The following is an 18,227-nucleotide window of genomic DNA, read 5'->3' on the forward strand; positions in this document are numbered from 1 at the left end:
GAGATTATGCCGACTAGTGGTGGCCATGTAGTTTCTATTCCTTGCTGTTGACCGGTTTATATTAATTACTCTTAACAAAAGTAAACAGAGTTCCTACAAGTCACTACAAACTTAAGTTTTCTTGACAACCCAGATAACTCATGTGTGTGGTATTTCATAAATGTCTCGAATACGAGCCTCCCCATCCCATAAAAAAATACTTACGGGACATCAAAACTCATTCTTCCTTATGGAGAATAGTCATTCTCACCATTTTTGTGAGAATAGCTATTCTCCACAAGGGATAATAGAAGATAGAATGAGTTTGAGATTCCATCATCCAAAACTCAACCAAACAAAATAATATACTAATCTCACAATAATTCCTCCTCAAAACATCAACCGAATGCCCCATTAAGTTCTCTTTATGTAGCCTTAAAAGAACTGGAAGAGTTGAGTTAGCTTGCAAGAAAGTACAACTCCACAAACATGCTTTCTGGTCAATATTTGGTTTGGGTGAAGTGCCAAAATAACAAATATGCCCAAAAAACACTCTATTGTCCCTTGCCGTGTTGGTCTCATTTTTTCTTCTCTCTGGCAGTTTCGAACTGCTTACCCTGCAAGCAAATGCCACTCTAATTAACACATGCTTTGTGAATGCAAGTCTGAGGATTGGCTTATTAAATACTGCTCATCTTACATATATACAAGCATAGATATTGATAGATATCGATAATCTTGAGAAAACAAGATTAGTAAAATTCAATTCATCAAATATGTCTACAAGAGGTTCCTTGGGTTCGTATAGTTTTCAAAGTTTTGTTGAGCTTTTGAAGTTTTATAGGTCGTCGTCCAGCTCTAGCACCAGGTCATATGTTTCTCCCGGATATTGTCAAGGTTTCGCTGCGGCCAAGACCCGTCGTGGTTATTCATTTCATCATTCTGGGTTGCAATTGATCAACTCTGCTAACAAAGAAACATGGAGAGAACCAGATACCAATTTGTGATGTATCGATCCTTTCCCTCGTTTTCATGGATTATTAATCACTCATTGAATTATCAACTGACACTGGTTTGGCCTATGGTGGTTGTTGCAGGGTGAGGAAGGACGAGAGTAACAATAATGTTGCACCACCACCACCACCTCCTCCTCCTCCTCCAAGATTTAATTTTGCTATTGTTAAGGATGTTACATAATACGCTGTCGTTTATTGATGTACAATATTGTCTTTGTACAAGTGCCACTTTTAGGGTTACATTGTACTCTAGTATATATACTCAGTATTGTCTATTCTGCCGTCAAGGTATTGAAATAAAAAAGGATAAATTTTCTCTAAATCTCTCACTTGGTATCGGAGCCACGATGACAGACGTCACTACCGATGATCTCTCGGCCAACAAACAGACGACACCACCTCACGGAACCAACCCAGAAAAGGGTTCAATCTCCTCTGTCTTGAAGACGGCAGAAAGCAGCATGTCACACTACAGCCAAGGTGTGGCAAAGAACCAGTCAGGAAATCCACTAGGTTCGTACTGCTCAGTGAAGTTAAATCACGAAAACTACTTGTTGTGGAAAAGCATGGTTCTACCTGTCATCAAAGGAAACAGACTAGAAGGTTTCATCACGGGATCCAAGCCATGCCCACAAGAACATGTTAAAACCGCTGTTCTGGGCTCAGCAGAGCCTGAAGTCTGGTCAAACCCAGATCATGAGAACTGGATATTCCAAGACCAGATGCTACTCGGCTGGATCTATAACTCTCTGGATGTTGATGTTGCCTCAGAGGTTTTGGGTCATGAAACCTCAAAGGATTTATGGGACGCTCTGAAATCACTATTTGCAATACAAACACGGTCTAATGTTGTGTTCTTCAAAAAGGAATTTCAACGACTACAGAAGGGAGGCCTGTCAATGGGCGATTATCTGAAGGCAATGAGAAAACTTGCTGACAACCTAGCTCTAGCTGGTAAACCCGTGGATAATGATGATCTCGTTTCACAAGTTCTTGCAGGTTTGGACTCGATGGAATACAATCCGGTCGTCTGCCAACTGAATGAAAGGGCTCAAGTAAGCTGGACCGAACTGCAGTCCACCTTACTTAGCTATGAAAGACGACTGGAACAATTAAACAGCGGATTGTCGAACCTGAATATCAGCCAAGCCAGTGCTAACTTTGCAAGCACTAGGAACAATAACCACCACCGTAGTCCGCGTTCACCGTTCAATCCAGGTAACAACAACAACCAGCACCATAGCAGAGGTTCTGGCAGATCAGTAGGAAGGTTTGGTGGACGAGGTGGCCGCGGTGGAAGATCAGGAGGAGGTAGACCAGTTTGCCAAGTCTGTAGCAAACCTGGGCATACCGCACCTTTTTGCTATTTTAGATTTGACAACACCTACATGGGCACTCCTCCTGACCCAAACAGACCCCGTCAAGAGCAAAACAGAACTGGGCAACCTTCTGCATATGTTGCCACTCCAGAGACAATTTCTGATCCTGCTTGGTATGCTGACAGTGGAGCCAGCAATCATGTGACTGGAGACTCCAGCAATATCTCTAACAGGGATGTCTTTCATGGTAACGAAAGTCTTATTGTTGGTAATGGTCACAAACTTCAAATCACTCACACGGGTTCCTCACAATTACCCACTAGACACAACAGAGACTTAAATCTTCACAATATACTGCATGTCCCTGCTATTAAAAAAAATCTCCTCAGTGTTTCACAGCTTACTACTCATAATAATGTAATTGTTGAATTTGATTCTTTTGGTTGTTTTGTTAAGGACAAGCTAACAGGAGTGGTGCTGCTCCATGGGAAGCTTAGAGATGGTCTCTACCAGCTTGTCTTGCCATCATCTCTTAATCAATGTTCGACTAAAGCCATCAGCCTTTCCTCACCTTCAACTGACTCTCGAAAATTTCCATGTATTTCTGCCTTTTTCAATTCCAAAAAGGTTGAGTCTGCGCACTCTAACCACGTAGCGTCTTCCAAAGAGGTTTGGCATAGGAGATTAGGCCATCCCTCTATCAAAGTCATGTCTCTTGTACTGCAAAATCTCAATGAAAATTTTCAATCTAGTTCTGCTTTACCCTTTTGTGATGCCTGCCAGTATGGCAAGTCTCACTTACTTCCATTCAAATCTTCCAATGCCCATGCTTCTCATATTCTTGATATTGTCTATACGGATCTATGGGGACCTGCACCCGTCAAATCCAACTCTGGATACCAATATTACATGCACTTTCTTGATGACTACAGTCGATTCACTTGGATATTTCCCATGAAATTTAAGTCAGAAGCCTACAATATCTTTCTCACTTTCAAAACATTTGTTGAAAATAAGTTTGATAGAAAAATAAAATGTCTCCAGTCTGACATGGGGGGTGAATATCGGAGTTTTGCTGCCTTTGTCCAACAACATGGAATTGAATTTCGACACCCATGTCCTCACACTTCAGCTCAAAATGGCAGAGCCGAGAGAAAACACAGACACATCACTGAAACTGGTTTAACTCTCTTAGCTCAAGCTCATCTGCCTCTCAAGTTTTGGTGGGATGCCTTTCAAACTGCCATTTTTCTCATCAATCGGCTTCCCACTCCTGTCCTAAAAAATCTTACACCCATAGAGAAAATAGGAGGTAAACTTCCACTGTACCAATCCTTCAAAATCTTTGGTTGTGCATGTTTTCCCTGTTTGAGACCCTACCAAAACCACAAGTTTCAATATCATTCTACTAAATGTGTTTTTCTGGGATATAGTGACTCTCACAAGGGGTTCAAATGTATGAGCTCTACAGGGAGAATCTACATCTCCAGGCATGTTGTCTTCAATGAATCTGAATTCCCATTTCAAACTGGTTTTCTCAACACCAAAACCCTTCCATCTGAAAATATTGTCACCACTACTCACTGGCTGTCTCCTTGCTCTCCTCCACCTCAATCCCCAACTTCAAACTCACTCTCCTCTCCGTGGCAAGTAGGTGTAGATACTTCTCTGCAAGTGGATCATGGAGCATCACACACACCTATTAGTTCCAAAACATCACAATCTTTTGAAGAAAATTCCACAACTACTCCTCCAACAGCAGAGAGTATTTCACCTACGGATACAGCTGATCCAACAGAGAAAGACAGTCTAGCAGAAAGTTCACAAAATACTGTTAGTGAGTCTCTACCTCTCCCCACTGCCAGTGAGGAGCCTCCAGTACATCAGATACAAACCAGGGCACGGTCTGGTATTCACAAACCACGAAAGTTTCCAGCTGAATATCAGCTGCTTACTACAACCATTGCAAGCAATATCCCAGTTGAGCCACGGACCACAACAGAGGCACTAAAGTCAGATCTTTGGAATACAGCTATGACTGAAGAGTTCAGAGCTCTTCAACGGAATAAAACTTGGGAGTTAGTACCTTTCTCATCTACCTATAATCTTGTCGGAAACAAATGGGTGTACAAGGTGAAACTCAACCCCGATGGTAGCTTCCAACGGTGCAAAGCAAGATTAGTGGCCAAGGGTTTTCATCAAACTCCAGGGGTGGATTACACAGAAACTTTCAGTCCTGTAGTCAAAGCCTCCACCATTAGAATTGTTCTTACAATTGCAGTTTCAAGGAATTGGGCCATCAGACAGCTCGACATCAACAATGCGTTTCTAAATGGTACTCTGCAGGAGACAGTGTACATGCAACAACCTGAAGGTTTTATTGATGCTCGGTCTCCCAACCATGTATGCAAACTTCATAGAGCTTTATACGGGCTTAAACAGGCTCCACGAGCTTGGTATGAAAAACTTCGGAGAACCCTACTACAATGGGAGTTTCAGAATTCCAAATGTGACACATCTCTCTTTTTCTTCAAGAAGAAAACTCTGGTCATCATGGTCTTGATATATGTGGATGACATAATTGTCACTGGAAACAATTCAACGGCTCTACAGAAATTTGTGCAGCAACTTCACACTAAGTTTGCACTCAAAGACATGGGTTCTCTTCACCACTTTCTGGGCATTGAAGTTGCAAGAAATGACACTGGCATGTACTTTACACAAACTCGATATATTGATGATCTCCTGCAGAAAACTGGTCTTGAGAACACCAAACCATGCCCTACACCAGCTGCTGTTGGTAAACACTTCCTCTCCTCAACTGGCACTCCTATGAGCAATCCCTCACTATATCGCAGTACATTAGGAGCATTGCAGTATTTAACTCACACTAGACCTGATATATCCTTTGTAGTAAACAAACTCAGTCAATTTCTTCAGCAGCCGACAACTACTCACTGGCAGGGAGTCAAACGAATTCTACGGTATCTCAAAGGCACCAGAAGTTTAGGGCTACATATTAAACCTTGTGACAGGTTGACCTTAACTGGGTTCTCTGATGCTGATTGGGCATCCTGTCCTGAAGATAGAAAATCTGTAGCTGGTCACTGTGTCTTTCTTGGTGACACACTTGTCTCATGGTCGTCCAAGAAACAGCACGTTGTTGCGCGGTCGAGCACTGAGTCTGAGTATCGGTCTTTAGCTAATGTGGCTTGTGAGATTGTATGGATTCAATCTCTCTTGCGGGAATTTTCCTTTCCCTTACCAGCTACTCCAGTGATTTGGTGTGACAATATCAGTGCTGGTGCTCTGGCTGCAAATCCTATCTATCATGCTCGCACCAAACATATCGAAATTGATGTACATTTCATCAGGGACAAAGTGCTGTCTAAATCACTTCAAGTTCGCTATGTTCCGTCTCATGATCAGCTTGCTGACTGCCTCACTAAGCCGCTGTCTCACTCACTGCTATGTGGTATGAATTTAATTATGCACTTCAAGAAGAAATTATACATGATTTGGAAGCTATAGTTGTTCTTAATTCACCCTTCTTGTTCTGTATACGTAATACATACAGGGCGAAAATGATCTTCGGCTCTCTATTATCGTTCTTGCTACCTTTCTGGAGTCAAAAATTGCAGAAAATCCGGCAAATACAAGGTACTATATACTATATAGATAAATAGATTTATAGATCTGTATCTATCAGTGCTGCTAAACATGTTGATCAATTGCAAGAACTCGAATGATTTTGTAGGAGAAACTGAGATGGTAGTTGAAGAGGTAGAAAAAGTAGCAGAGGTAGTAGAAAAGGTCGCGATTGCGGCAGAGAAGTTATCAGGAGATGTGGCAGAGAACCTCCCTGACAGTGCAAGATTAAAACAAGCTGCTTTGTTTTTAGAACGCATTTCGGAAAAAACTGCACACGATGCTCATGTCACCGAAGATTTCATGCACAAGGTCGACGCGGTGGAGCGGGACTTGGATGCCTTGGAGAATATAGTTGAACCTCTCATCAACAAGTTTGCTGAGAAAGTTTCTGTGCAAAAAGATGGCAAGTCCTCTGCTGGTAATTGCAATTTCAATTGATCAAGAAGAGAACTTGGACCGAGAAAGTCACCGTGAAGAAGAATTTTATTTATACATAAATCAATAAAATCTACATATTCAATTTGTTGTAACAGCCCGCCCTCCATGAGCCTAGTGAATATTGTCCCGCTTTGGCCAATCCACACTAACTTGCACGGATTTGTTCTCCTAAGACCTAAGTTAGGACATTTGATTTATTATATTATGCACTTAATTATTTCTTTCCATGGGTAATGTGGGGTTTAGAGCACTGAACCCCCTCGTCACTCATTAATTCGCCCAACACCACCAAGTCAGAGCGTTGTGGCCCATCCACTCGAGCCAGGTGCTACACAATCTATGCTTGGCAAGGATATTCACAAGCGTTGAAGAGGTGAGGGATCGGTTCAAAACATGCAAGAAAAGAAACTAGTGTAGAATATGTAAACAAATTGACTGATAGATCAAGATCAAACTGCAATCAATGGTTCCACAGTGGTCAAATATTACAAAATCTAAAGATGAACAAGACACAACAAAACGAAATTTAAATAAAGTTAAACCAAAGTCACTCTAGACTGTTTAGTGATGAAATCGACAATGACATTTGTAAATCAACAACACTAGAGCGCAAAACCGGCAATCAAGACACCAACCGCAAGCGATCCAGCTGCGAAGGTACTGAATCGGTTTGAAAGGGCACCGTTGATTGCTGGTCCGGGAGCTTCAGACGGCGGCAATGCAATGGCGGATGGAGTAGTCGGTACTGGAGCCGGAGAAGAAGCGGATGGAGTAGGAGGAGACGGCGGAGAGCTTACTTTAACTGGAGATGGCGCAGGCACAGTTGGCATTGTTGTGCTTTTAGGAGCAGGTGCTGATGCTGAAGATGGTGGAGTAGCTACCGGAGATTTGGCCGGAGACTGTGTTGGAGATTGTGCCATTGTTTGGACAAGCAGCAATAGCACCACCATGACCAGCATAGCAACCTTGTTCTCCTCCATCACAAAGGCAAGTGAAGAAGAAACAGCGAAGAGGACTTGTTTGTTTGTCAATTAATCTTTGCGTGTGAAGTACGTGAGGGGCTTCTATGTATATATACACATGTAAGCACCGTTGGATTACAAGCCATTGGAATGGACGGTGAGATTTGAAATAGATTTTAGAACGTGATGGCATGATTAGCGGTGAGGGAGAGACACGGTACGAGTGTTTCTCGGAGCTGGATTGTGGGACCCTAGAAGATAGAGTACAGTTGTTAATGAAATCGTGGACGTACACGTGGATGGGGATATTTGTGCGTGGAAGCGATCTGTGAGAGAGTTCTAAAAGTTCTGATAACGGTCCGAGGACGGAATGGTCGTTGGTGGGACCGATGCTCCAGACAAAGTGATTTTGATACGTTAATAAGGCTTTCTTGTGCTTTGTTGTTCCTTGACTGGCTCTCAATTCATCATGGTTTGCAAAACTTTTTTAGTTTTCTCCATTTTTTTCCTCTGTTCTCCAACACTTTTGGCAAATCAATTCAATTATTTTCAAATAGGATGGATGCTCTCAAATATTAGGATAATGTAATTTTTGGTCACTGAAAGAGTTTATCACGTCTAATTCCATAACTCGATCTCCAAATGTTCTAACGTAAGATCCAAAGATGAAAATTGTTTCAATATACACATCCAGTGCAGATTTTTGTCTTTGTCTTTTCAAACAGTCAAATTGATGATCAACAATCCTATTCAACGCTGAGGTAATGTAACTTTTGGTCACTGAAAGAGTTTACCAAGTCATATAAACCAAGGCAATCTAAGAGCTAGAGAAGGAAATTAGATGGATGGTAGTAATATGGGAATGAAAATGAATGTCGCTATTGCCCAGAAAGAGCAATAAATATTGAAATTGTTCTCTTGTCACCACTCTTTGATCCACACAATGGGGCAAGGTATCTTTTTCTCTCCCTTTTTCCCCAGCTATTTTCAATAGATAATCACACTTATTTTTGATTATATGTAGTAAATTTTGAATATTTACAGCTTCTTTTTATTGATTAGTAAAAGATGGATTCAAAATTATTGGGGTGAGAGAGGCTCGAACTCTCGACCTCAGGATAACTCAGAAGCTATGAGACCTACGCGCTAGCCAACTGCGCCACCACCCCTGCTGTTGGTGTGATTGGATATTTAAACCATCCCATCTAACTTGGTAAATCACAAACGTAAATGTGTAGGAGTCGAATCTTGGCCCCTCGGCTGGATTCATCCTTCCCCAACTAAAATATTCCCGGATGGTTCTTTGATTTTGATTGATTTGGTGAGTATTGATATGTAGTAGTATAATATAAATCAACAGAGAAAATGACGCACCCAATATCAAATCGATCCAACTATATATTCAATAAATAAATTTTGTGGAAAAAATAAAAAATATTCATTAACCCAGAAAATCAACAAAAGAATGCTCGAACACAAAACAAGAATCAAATTCTACATGACCAAAACGGAAGCTAGGACACCGAAAGCTACAGATCCAGCTACTGCAAATCTGTTCGATACAGCAGCGTTTTCAGCCGGTGCAGGAGCTTCAGATGGTGTCTCGGAGATCGATGGAGGTGTGGCCGGAGTAGAAGAAGGTGGGGAGTTCACGGTGGTGGGAGATGGAGCAGATGTTGGTGGAGTACTCGAGGGAGCAGGCGCAGATGCTGGTGGTGTCGTCACTGGAGAAGGCGACGGAGAAGTTGTAGTAGGAGTAGGAGTCGGAGCAGGGGCAAGGACTGGTCGTGGAGCCTGGGGAGAAGGCGATGGAGATGTTGTTGGAGACTGTGCGATGGTGGAGCCAAACAACAAAGCCAATAGCGTGAACAAAACGACGCCGCTTGAGTTCGCCATTGTAGACAATATGGAAGCTAAAATTATCAGGAAAAACAGGGGAAGAGAGCAAGAGAGAAGACGGTATGAGAAGATGAGAAGCTTTGGAGAATGGAGAGTGCCGAGTGCTTATTTATGGTGAAAGCCTACAGATTCTTTGATCTTCTTCCTTATTTTCCACCGTTGGATCTTCTTTGAATCATTGACCAGAACGCGTCCCACTTAGACTCGGTTCTTTTTCCTGACTTAATCATTAAGGTACAGTTGTAGTAAATTAATCTTGATCGTACACGAAACCAAGAATTTGAATTATTAAAGAAAATTTAACCGTTGGATGTACACCATGATGCATCTCATAACGGTCGGAATATGGAAAGGCGTGTGTATGAAGCAGCTATGGTGGGACCACTAATGCGGGAAAGAAAAATCAACGCGTTAATCCCTCATAGGAGGTAATCTCAACGTATCAATGGTGGTTGTAAATGGAAAGGCGCGTGTATGACCTGCAGAAGACAATTTCTCTATACCACCCATACCACATGGTTACCGAAAGATGAAATGTTCTAAATGAGTAATTGAAAATTTTAAAACGTTTCAAAATAATCACTCAAAATTATTTTACTATTCATAATGTTCAAATATTTTAATAGGGTCACAAAAAATGATTATAATAAAACATAATATTATAACTTTGAGTGATCATTCTAAAACAGTTGAATATTGGGTGATCAAAATGAAAATTAGACATCTTTCATTGCCCAAAAATTATATTAAATCAGGTTTATGCCCTTCTTTATGGATTCTCAAACTGCTTTACAAGTGAATAGGTTATCAACCTGTTTATTTGTGCATCTGTCAAATCTTGTTTGACGGTCCCAAAAACCTTGGTTAAAATCTGCACTTTATACAAACAACCATCATTTGTGTTTTCATAAATATCTACTTCTCTTTAAAATACAATACCAAATCAGTAACCAAATTCTGCATTAATTTTCACAAACAATGCCTTGGTCACGCATCAAGCAGTTAATGGAATTAAAAACCAATTAAATCATCAGAGCCCAATAACTTCACCCATGACATGAAACACCAAGAGTACAGCAAGACTGTATAGTTATCAATTACAACTGACACCAAAATAAAAGTCCATATGATTCAATCATGAATTTTACATGACAATGGTTCGTCATTTTAACGAAGCCATATATATTTCAAGAGATTTAGATGTTCAATGCTATTTCAATATAACAATTTTTCACACCCGAACCACTGGTTGGAATGAAAAAGATGGTGTGTATCACTCTGGTGACCAAGGTTCGAATCCATTTCCAGTAGGAGCGATTTCTACAATCATTGAAAAATCAATTCTGATTATGTGGAGGTTCGTTTACACCTTTGAATCTTGCAAGCTTTACAACAAGAACGATTGTGAGATCTCTAAGACCATATTGGGGGATGCCGATTGTAGAGGCTCCGACAATCAAGTCAGTGACTGAGATGACCAGAGTGGCTGGAGATGGGAGACCGGCGAAGGAAAGGTATTTGGTGAGAGGTTGGAAAAGTGTGTCACTACTCACTAGCTTGTAATGGTCCCCCTTCCCCTTCTCCAAGGATATTTATATGAGAGTGAGGTTTCCCTCGAAAGTTGTGTCACCAACCCGTGTCCTTTTTGATAAAACCCAGGATGTATGCGTACAAAAGTCAAGTGTAGCCGATATGTCAGGGTTGGTAGGCAAAAAACAAGATGGGAGTGTTAGGGCATGTGTTGTGAAATGATGGGGGTTGGACACATGTTGGTAATGAAGTGGAGGATCGAAATGAGCAACCATAAATGAACTGATCTCATAGGGTTAAAAGACCGTACCTGAAGATACGTTACCTGTCAAATCCAAGAGTGTAGGTGTGAATTGAATCACATGTGCTGCCATAGATAGAATATTCGAGGGATGGCTTGGCGCCTCCACAGTAATTGTGTCTGTGATGTGAGAGAGCCCGTTTGGTAATGACGTCCTGCAAACAATAAAGTTGAGATTAGACATGACGTTTGTCATCACTGTCAGATGCGGTGTCATGCCACTGTGGGAGGTCACGTGATTGGTGGGTCCGAGTTTAGTAGGCTTTGAGTGTCCGTGCGGGCCTTGGTATGGGCATTGGTTCTTAATGGGCCGGATAAAGAAGAGTACGTGGGTTTGGGTTTCTTGTTGGATGACTCTGTGGGGTCATATGAAATTTGGCAACTATATTTTCTCCGTCTCAAATATATATATATACTAGTTGCATGCCCGCGCTTCGCGCTGCACATATTTTGATAGGAAAATAGAGATGTGTAAGAATTTTTCAATACTTTGTTAACATGAAGAGCAGTAGAGTAGAGTTTTAATTGTAGAAAATAGAGATGTTTGTGAGATGAAGATGAAGATAAAATATGTACAATACATGTTTTTTAGTTTGCTAAGAAAAAAAATTTTCTAATAGGGTGTAAGAAATTTGATTCATAAGAAATAAGTATGTTAAGAGTTTATCAATTTTTATTTGTGTCGTTAGTATCTACAAAGTGTTATAGGTCACCAAAGCATGTTTATGAGATAATATTGTATGGTTGGTACAACATTCTCTATAAAGTGGCATTCAATATCGAGAAATACAATGTAGCATAAGTAATATTTTTGAAATTATATTTTTAGAATAAGATTTTTGAATTTATATTTTTAAAATGTTATGTATGACTGGTAGATTTATGCCTATAATCACTTTGACCTTCAACAACTCACTGAATTCTATCATGTTTTCCTGTCACCACTTATATGTTCCAATACCAAATGGGCTGAATTTACTTACACATTAGAACAATGTAGCGTGAGAAAAACCTCTCATGTTGTGTATATTGCAATCCAAACAGACTACTAAACCTGACCAAACTCTAAACATGCACAATACATCAATTAAATACTACAAAAACACACAAAATACATAAAAAACACATAAAATGATAAAAACACACAAAAATAATGATAAAAACACAAAAAAATTCTCACAAAATGATGATAATTAATGCCAAAAACATACAAAATGTTTTCAAACTAAATACTACAAAGGAATTTCATTAATTGAGTAATATCAAAAGTCTCTCATAATTAATAATACATGACCTTAGTGAAGCTGAAACAACATCAAACCACTTTCATGAAACATTAAATCCCCATTATGGGTCTTAAAGTTTTTCAATATATTTTAATTTTTTCTTTTGTCCTTTACATTTTTGTTTTTTTAAATTAATTCTCATCACTCAATGTCAATCATTCCTTTTTATCAAAAAAACAAAAACCTCACTTAGTTTGCATTGACACAACTCCATGGTACAAATTCTGCCTAAAATCTACTAGAAATATTAAATGTTGCTATAGTATGATGTATGAAGCATCAACCAACTCTGATGTTCAATAACTTTGTTCATGGCATTTTATTAAATATAGAAGTTCAATCATGAAACTCGATAAATTGAGAGTACCTGAGCTATCGGCTCCTCAGATCCTCTTCCAGCATCTCAATCCTCTCCACCAAATATCAAATTCATATCCAACATGAGAAATGGAAAATAAACAATCTTAGAAAACTAGAAAAAAAATCCCGAAATCAAACAATTTTAAGCTTATAAACAATGAGGGTTAAGTGCAAGAAAAATTTTATTTATGCTACATAAACTACTAAGTTTACACTACCTATTTTAATTCTATAAGTTTACATCCATCTTTTATAAGTTTACATCTTAGTAGCATAAAGGTGGGAATTCCCAGACAATTCTGATACCATTTTAAGACCACTCTCAAATGGTTCAATTTTGGACAATTTTTTGATATTTCTTTGCACATACCTATTACAACCTTGCTTTTAAACGTGGAAGTGACACTAATACCCTTATACTAGGGTAAGTCTCATACAGCTAATCTACCTTCGCGTCTCTCTTCTTCGACATCAAGACAACGGCAGCAGGGTTGGCTGGATCTCAAGTCTTCCTCCGACAGCTCATCATATGCGCAATCAGATGTTCATTGAACAATCTTCCTCTAAACGCATTTCCACGACGATTCATCATTGGTATTCCTTACCGTCTGTCGCCTTCTCCCAACCCCTCACTGTATCCGATACCCACCAAGCCACAGAAGCATAGAAATTACAGGGACCCATTTTACAGAAATATGCAACTAGTTCGTGTTCGTAATTTAATTTATTAAATTAATTAAATATTTTTATTAATGATAAATAAATTTTTTCTTATTTATTTCAATCTGTTACAAGTTAAAAATATAATACTCTACACGTAATTGTCATAACGATGCTAACAACGTATATGCTACCTACAACTAAACACTATTAGAGTATTCCAGATATCCTATATACTATTGCATATATGATATTATTTTCAAAATTATATACCAAACGGACGTGGACCCATACCCATACCCATTAGCTTAGAATAACGGGGGTGAGCATAGATAGGTCACCTGCGGGTGAAAATAATATTCAGGGAACATCACATAAATCGGCAGACCTCTTCTTTTTTATTGGCAGGAACAGGAAGCTACCAGAAACCTTAATTTCGGGTCTTTGATAGTCTTCTTCAAGGTAACGTGATCCCGATCTACTTCTCTCACTCTCCAATTGCACAATCGTAGTGTATACTTTAGAAGTATCAATTCGTCTCATGTCCACGGTTTCTTGAACAACTTTTTTTGGTGATCTCTAGCAATCGTTGCCGCTCATCAAGCCTTTAAGTTTTCTTGAAACAATTGCTTTGATTTCGATTTGAGTCGACTTAAAAGCGAAAATATGGGAATTGATTAGGGTTTTATGCTTTAGATATTTGTGATTTCAGTCGAAGTGGAGTGAGGATATTATTTTATTTTTAGTTTGGATCTTACCTGAATTTTGAGATGAAAACTTGATATGGCTGTTTTTATGGAATTTTCCCAGGTTTACCCTGCAAGCTGCTACGCGCTTTTGTTGTTTGACCCGTCTCGGGGAGTGCAATGTGAGCATCTGTTTACTTCTTTGTTTTCATGTCTGTTTTCTCATTATAAGGGCGTATTTTAGAGTTTACTCTGGTGCATTAACAAATATGTTTCTTGTAAATCTCTGCCTGCTTCCAATCATCTTCGTTTGCATATTCTATACACCGCTAACAACCAGACTGTGGTAGAACCCAAGAAATGTAAAAACCTAAATGTACAAATGGAGAAGTAAATCAATTGCATACTTGTATCTAATTGTAGGATAACTTCTAAACCTTAATTTCTATGGGACACTTATCTTCTCATGGGAAATTTAAGTATCAAATATTCATAACATACAAAGATATAGAGGAAACACATACAATAAGAGGAAAAAAAATTATATGCTTGGCGAAGTAAGCAAAATACCACTACCATTTAGCAATTATCGAAATAAAAATTTAACAGTGTTGAAAATATGGGAGAACAAATCATCAGCACCAGCATCATTATCAAAGCCTTATTCCCAAGCAGTTTTGGGTCAGGTACATAAATCCATTAAATTTTTTTGTTGGAATCCTTCCTGTACCAGCATGAACATATTCATGTTCTTGTTTATCACTTCTATACAAGTCTTTTACTGCCTCCCTTGTCTCTTTTCAGTACGCTACCGTAGATTTCATGCTTTTATTTTTATCCTATTGTTTGTATTGTATTGCCAAGCATTGTGCAAAACCGTATTATTCCTTCTGCATGGACTTCTTGTGCATGTTTTCACTTGACAACCCAACTCTTCGTCGCATTTCACTAGTTCGTTCCGAGTCATGCGGACCTATACACATTCCACCCTTTGGCTTCAAGAGTATTTTTTTTTCATTACTCAAGACGCCATATGCACTCTTCTAGTTGATCCAATCAGCTTTAATCTTTTGGGATAATTGGCTTAAGATATTTGATAACTACTACTTCATTGTGCCTCTTTCCTTCCTTTTCTTTAATCAGCTATTCACGTCTTCTTAAATTTGATGAATATTATTATAGAATCATGAAAATTTTATTTGGTACATCAGTAATGCTTTTCATGATGTAATGTATTATTGTATTTTATTTTCACAAATCTGGAGCTTCTCTTTCTTTGAGGTTTTTTAATTATAAATCTTCCCCTTTCTGAATTTAGGGCAGACGAGGAACCTGTTGATCCGAAGAAGTATCTTGAAGAGGCCTGCAAGCCTAAGTGTGTGAAACCATTGCTTGAATATCAGGTTTGTACTTGTAGTAGAATTTATTGAATTTGACTTGACAAATATGGGAAAGTAAGATAGAATTTTTCTTTAAAATCTCTATTGTACATTAGCATTGCTATACTTTCTGCACGGTACACCACATATAATACAGAGACAATGTATCGAGATCAGTTTCATTGTTTGTCGGTTTGTCCACTGAAAACATTGATTAATCTAGTTAGTTTAACTATTGAGTTATCTTTTGAAACAGCATGTATTAATATTATTGCTGCGAGAATTCATTATTCTTGTCATAATTCAATGCTACAGCTTGTTGAGAATACAATATCTTTGAACCTCTCTTGTCAAGAGGCAATTTTGATTATCCGCCATGCTGCATTGGGATAAATAATTTGACTTTTGAAGCATTTTCTTGTTGACTTTTCAAATTACCTGTTTGCTGCATTTGGATTCACTTGTCATGTGCTACAGTGAGAAAAGACGAATGGATAGAGAAGACAGGGTCTGATTAATATTGCAGATGTTGGCTTCTGATTATGTGCCATTGGTGACCACTCACTATTGGCATTTTATTTCTTATATTTTACATTAATTTTTCATAATAGAAAAGAGAAATTATGTTCTAATAGTGACCACTCTAACTGACTCACAACTTATATGTCGGTTCCTTTGCAGTTTTGGGTATAAGATATAGCGGCGCAAGATGAACTAACCCTGTATGAAACTCCATCTACATTGTTACGCTCTGTCATTTAACACTCTTCTGTTCCAGTTTTCTTTCCTCTCACATCTTCATCCTACCAGATTGTAGTGGTATTCTAGTTCTTCACCGTGTTTTCAAGAGAGCCAAGAAAATGTTTAAGAATTTCAACCTGCTACGCCTTAATTACTTAACAATTGAAGTAGGCATTTGCATTTTTAAGGGTCTCATCAATGTTCGACAGGTATTTTGCACCATAAGAAAATGTTTCAGGTTCAAAGACCCATGGATTAGCTGTTTACTTGCTGGCTTCATATAATTCAGAAAACCTGATTCTCCTCTACGTTTGATAAGGAGATCATCTGCAAAATGTGAAACCCTCTCCTACCTGCATCCCAAATGAATTGAAACCTTCAGTAATAGCACTGTCTAGAAGGCGCGAGAAAGCTGTAATAATGAGGAAGAAATTTATACCGAGAGTCTGAGACATGTGGTAACCTTGGCAAAGACCCCTTTCCTTGGAACAGAACCATTAGGCTCCCGATTGACATTTCCTTAGAATCTCTTGGTGGTCCTTTTTTTATCGACTTTGGCCAACTTTTGTATTCCTATATTTTGTCCAAGGTGAACTCCTATAGAGCACTTTTATTGAAACCATGAAATTCTGAACAACCACTGGATGGGAACTACGTCGTCGATGGGAGTCGCAGTAGCTTTATTTTTTCTTTCCTATATATTTTTATTTTCAATTTCCCATTTTTCTAGACTGAAGAGTGATGGATTATGGGTATAAGTGTGGCTAAGTCATAGCCTTTCACAGTTTCACTGCAGAGTGAGGCACTTAGCTTTGGATTTTATTTTGAATATATATTGTGGTTGTTCTGGTGCCAAAATTTGTTCTCTATATTTTGCAATTATATGAGGGCTTGCATCTTTCCCCCTCCCTCCCTCCCTCCCTCTTTCTTTCTCTATATATATATATGTATATATATATATATATATATTCATGAGTTCTGCATTACCTTTCATTATACCTGTTACCATGATTTGGCTTCACTATCACTTCTATTAGAAAAGCAATGTGCTTCATGCACTTAATAAATACATATTTCCTTTGTTCTTTAAGATTTGGAGTTAGCAGCTCCCTCCATGTATTGTTCTACTTGGATATTTTCAAATCATTAAGTTGTCATAAAAAGAAATGTTTGAAGTATTATGTATAATTCATGCATTGAGTAGCATTTCCAGTACTTTCAGTTTATTTAAAAATTCTTATTTCGTCTCAGGCCTGCATCAAGAGGATCCGAGGAGATGAGTCCGGGACCAAGCATTGCACTGGACAGTATTTTGATTATTGGTCTTGTGTCGACAAATGCGTAAGTGTTATACATTAATCCTCGAGACCTCATATGGAATTATAAAATATCGTATGCTGAAAGTTACGCTGTATTATTAGGTTGCACCGAAGCTATTTTCAAAAGTGAAGTGACAAGGCAATAAATCCGTGCTACTTGAAGCAAGAAGAACTCTTTCGAATTTTTGTTAAATTTGTACACCAGACTGGTAATGTGTTGTATGGTTTCTTGTTTTGGAGCGTGGTGTAATTTTTGTACTGCGGAATATTGGGAATAAAAAGATCATTATTGGGCACTTGCTGAGGCAAAGATTATGCTCTCAACAGTTTGACTATACCCATTTGATTGTGTGATTTAAAATAGGGAGCCTGTTGGAGGTATAAACTCTCTTCCCGGTCTCGATCGAATAAATCTCTTGCATTTGTATACGACATTGAAGAATGAAAGATCAGTTCAATATCAAAGCTAGCAATCGGGAAAGTTCGCTGTTCTTTGGTTCCATTGATTGCTTTGTCCAGGTTTTACAGAATTGGACTTCAAGCTTGGCTTTAACAGAGTTCGACCTCTCATAATTGAAAAAGAAACGCAGATGGATTGTTTACAACTCTTGTTTTTTTGAAATATCACTAAGAAATATGTTCCTCGTAAATATGCTTCTCGTTAGAATCGAACGTTCTTTGTCCAGGTTTTACAGAATTGG

The 18,227-nt window shown here is 38.7% G+C and overlaps 3 protein-coding genes and 1 non-coding gene across 4 annotated transcripts; 2 read left to right on the top strand and 2 right to left on the bottom strand.

Moving 5' to 3' along the window:
* Positions 1-686: 686 nt before the first annotated feature.
* Positions 687-6,633, top strand: LOC119983739. The gene is made up of 5 exons (XM_038827464.1): positions 687-982; positions 1,077-1,158; positions 2,787-2,788; positions 5,892-5,974; positions 6,072-6,633. Exons 1-5 carry the CDS (start codon positions 756-758, stop codon positions 6,401-6,403), a joined length of 726 nt encoding a protein of 241 aa, XP_038683392.1. The 5' UTR covers positions 687-755; the 3' UTR covers positions 6,404-6,633.
* A 191-nt stretch (positions 6,634-6,824) lies between these two features.
* On the bottom strand, positions 6,825-7,450 carry LOC119983740 (classical arabinogalactan protein 3-like). Its single transcript, XM_038827465.1, has one exon. It carries the CDS (start codon positions 7,381-7,383, stop codon positions 7,006-7,008), a length of 378 nt encoding a protein of 125 aa, XP_038683393.1. The 5' UTR covers positions 7,384-7,450; the 3' UTR covers positions 6,825-7,005.
* Positions 7,451-8,449: 999 nt separating this feature from the next.
* Positions 8,450-8,534, bottom strand: TRNAM-CAU. The gene is given in 2 exon segments: positions 8,450-8,485; positions 8,497-8,534. It is a non-coding gene; the product is annotated as a tRNA-Met (tRNA).
* A 5,210-nt stretch (positions 8,535-13,744) lies between these two features.
* LOC119983663 (cytochrome b-c1 complex subunit 6-like) lies at positions 13,745-17,866 on the top strand. The gene is made up of 5 exons (XM_038827358.1): positions 13,745-13,863; positions 14,212-14,269; positions 15,406-15,490; positions 17,459-17,548; positions 17,629-17,866. Coding segments are annotated over exons 2-5 (210 nt in total). The 5' UTR covers positions 13,745-13,863; positions 14,212-14,267; the 3' UTR covers positions 17,662-17,866.
* The last annotated feature ends 361 nt before the right edge of the window (positions 17,867-18,227 follow it).

Source organism: Tripterygium wilfordii, chromosome 18 (assembly GCF_013401445.1).
Source record: "Tripterygium wilfordii isolate XIE 37 chromosome 18, ASM1340144v1, whole genome shotgun sequence".
In the NCBI taxonomy this organism is placed as follows: domain Eukaryota; kingdom Viridiplantae; phylum Streptophyta; class Magnoliopsida; order Celastrales; family Celastraceae; genus Tripterygium; species Tripterygium wilfordii.

What these genes read in the sequence shown, in the direction of transcription:
- LOC119983739 (XM_038827464.1), top strand. Translation starts at nt 756, where the DNA reads ATGTCTACAAGAGGTTCCTTGGGTTCGTATAGTTTTCAAAGTTTTGTT. An exon ending in AGAGAACCAGATACCAATTT is followed by an intron (nt 983 to 1,076) that starts GTGATGTATCGA and finishes TGGTTGTTGCAG; the next exon opens with GGTGAGGAAGGACGAGAGTA. An exon ending in GAAAATCCGGCAAATACAAG is followed by an intron (nt 5,975 to 6,071) that starts GTACTATATACT and finishes ATGATTTTGTAG; the next exon opens with GAGAAACTGAGATGGTAGTT.
- LOC119983740 (XM_038827465.1), bottom strand. Translation starts at nt 7,383, where the DNA reads ATGGAGGAGAACAAGGTTGCTATGCTGGTCATGGTGGTGCTATTGCTG.
- LOC119983663 (XM_038827358.1), top strand. An exon ending in AACCATTGCTTGAATATCAG is followed by an intron (nt 15,491 to 17,458) that starts GTTTGTACTTGT and finishes ATTTCGTCTCAG; the next exon opens with GCCTGCATCAAGAGGATCCG. An exon ending in GGTCTTGTGTCGACAAATGC is followed by an intron (nt 17,549 to 17,628) that starts GTAAGTGTTATA and finishes CTGTATTATTAG; the next exon opens with GTTGCACCGAAGCTATTTTC.